Source organism: Apaloderma vittatum, unplaced genomic scaffold (assembly GCF_000703405.1).
Source record: "Apaloderma vittatum isolate BGI_N311 unplaced genomic scaffold, ASM70340v1 scaffold26965, whole genome shotgun sequence".
Classification (NCBI taxonomy): domain Eukaryota; kingdom Metazoa; phylum Chordata; class Aves; order Trogoniformes; family Trogonidae; genus Apaloderma; species Apaloderma vittatum.
This window is the reverse complement of record NW_009715827.1, coordinates 1496-3555: the sequence shown is the minus strand read 5'-3', so window position 1 is coordinate 3555 and position 2060 is coordinate 1496. Positions and strand designations below refer to the sequence as shown.

The following is a 2060-nucleotide window of genomic DNA, read 5'->3' as shown; positions in this document are numbered from 1 at the left end:
TGGCTTCCCATTGCCCCCAGCACCCCCGGCCCCATTTTTGGCAGGTGATACATTATCTCCTGCTCCCAGCAGCGTGCAGCCAAGGAGATGACTTGGTGGCACAGGCAATGACAGCACCTTATTTCCATGTCTCGGATGCAGGCATGGAAATTCTCTCCCTTCCTCCCCTCCCCAGCACGCTCCTCTGATGTTTCAAATGCTCAATTAACTTCTAAAGACCCATGTCTTGGAGATGCTGGGCAGCATCGGGCTTTCAGCTCTGCTTTGGGGATTGGCCTGAGCCTGAGCAGAGAATAATTCACATAATAATTCACCGACCAAACCCTGCTTTCATCCCAAAATTGAATTTAGATCATTTTAAGGCTCTGACCCAACCAGTCCCCTGGTCCTCTATTTCTGCTCCCATTCCCACTCCCCACAAGCAGCATTGCTGCCTCTGGGGATGGTGACAGAGCTAAGGATATTTGAAAACATTTTTTCCCCTCCACCTCCTATCTCAAATCCACCTGGAGAAGATAGCTGCATCTTCTCCTTCCCGCGGGGGTCTGGGATGAAAGGCTGGGAATCCACAGCTGAAATGATGGAAGCTTTGAAACTCCTGGCACTTGCTATTTATTTTTTCTCTCCATCATTTCCAAACCTCTGAAGCTTTCCCTGCCTATAGAGCCTTTCATCCTCCCCCCCTCCCTCCCATATTTGCTTAGGCCAAGTTTTTTTTTTATTATTTACTTAACAAATTGCTCTGAGATGCTTTGATGTCTCCGATTAAGCTTCAGCTGCTGGAATCAATTCATCTCGGGACAGAGCAGCACGGAGCTAAGCAAGGCGGGAGGGGAACAGAAATAAACCTCTGCGGGAGGCAGGAAGGTCCAAAAATGGCCAAAACCAGGGTGTGCTAGAGGTTTCTGCATCCATATGGCATGGCCTGACCCCATCCCTGGCTTAGGAGATGACAGCAATGCACCCCAGAGAGAGGCTGAGGACAGGCCAACTCATTTCACTTGTGAGCATGGAGGCATTTGAGCCCTTGGCAGCACACCAGCCTCTTCTGTGACACAATCTCCCTCCAGCTCAACAAATAACACGTCCCTGGATGAGTAGTATTAACCCCAATTCCTTAATTGTTATGAAGATGGGATAAGCTCAGATTTACATATCTGAGAAAAAAATAATTGCTGCAGCCGCTTAGGAAGATCAGAGGGAAAAAAAATCCCATTTTCCCCTCTTTTTTCTAACAAATGCTCACAAAATCATCAGGACACAGTGACGTTTTCTTTGCACCATCAACTCTACCCATCCGCCTGGGACACGGGTACTGTGTGGTGGGGGAGGATGACCCCAGCCCCTCCTTGGGGACACCCCCATACTCACACCTCAGACAACATCGGGGAAGATGTATCAGTGGAGTAAATGTAGTTCTTTTCCCCCTCAACTTCCTAAATCAAAGCATTTCCCTGGGGAAGCAATGAAAATAGGGGGTTTATCTGATTAAACCCAGGTTGAACTCCCTTCCCAGGCATGGGTGCTAAAGGAGGGGAGGCGGTGCTGGGGGGTGGTATATTAGCCAAAGCATTACAATTCAATTTAAGAGTTAATTGGATTGCATTGAAAAGCGCTTAATCAGAGCCGAGTTCGATTTAATAGAGACACCAAGTTCTTCTACTCCTTTCCTAACCAGGGGGATGAGTTTAGGGCAGGAGATTACCATCACTATCCGGCTCCCAGCCCAGCTGCCGGCTGCTGATACCATGTCGTACAAGGAAATAAAAGCCTCTGAATTACACCGGGTGACTCGGGGAGGTAAGATGCTGGATGTAGAGATGGCTACAGCAGGGATGGGGATCCGGCGCCCGCCCGCCCGGCAGCCTCTTCAAGCTGAAAGCGAGCCACGCTACCAGCAGGAACTGTGATTCCTCGTCGAGTCGCTGCTGGTTTATTTTGCTCAAAGAAAAAGAAAAAAAAAAAAAGAAAAAAATAGCTGGCTTGGAAGAAATAGGAAGACTTTTGAGAGTAGACTCTGGCTGAGTCAGCTCACCGGCTCCTGAAAATGCATTTTCCAC

At 48.6% G+C, this 2060-nt stretch overlaps 1 protein-coding gene across 1 annotated transcript in view; it reads right to left on the bottom strand.

Annotated features, from left to right (window-relative positions):
* Positions 1-1750, bottom strand: part of CCDC33 (coiled-coil domain containing 33) — a 6171-nt gene extending 4421 nt beyond the window's left edge. Inside the window, exon 1 of the mRNA XM_009869312.1 lies at positions 1706-1750. Coding sequence (XP_009867614.1) covers positions 1706-1750 — 45 coding nt within the window. The remainder of the gene's footprint in view (positions 1-1705) is intronic.
* Between the last annotated feature and the right edge of the window lie 310 nt (positions 1751-2060).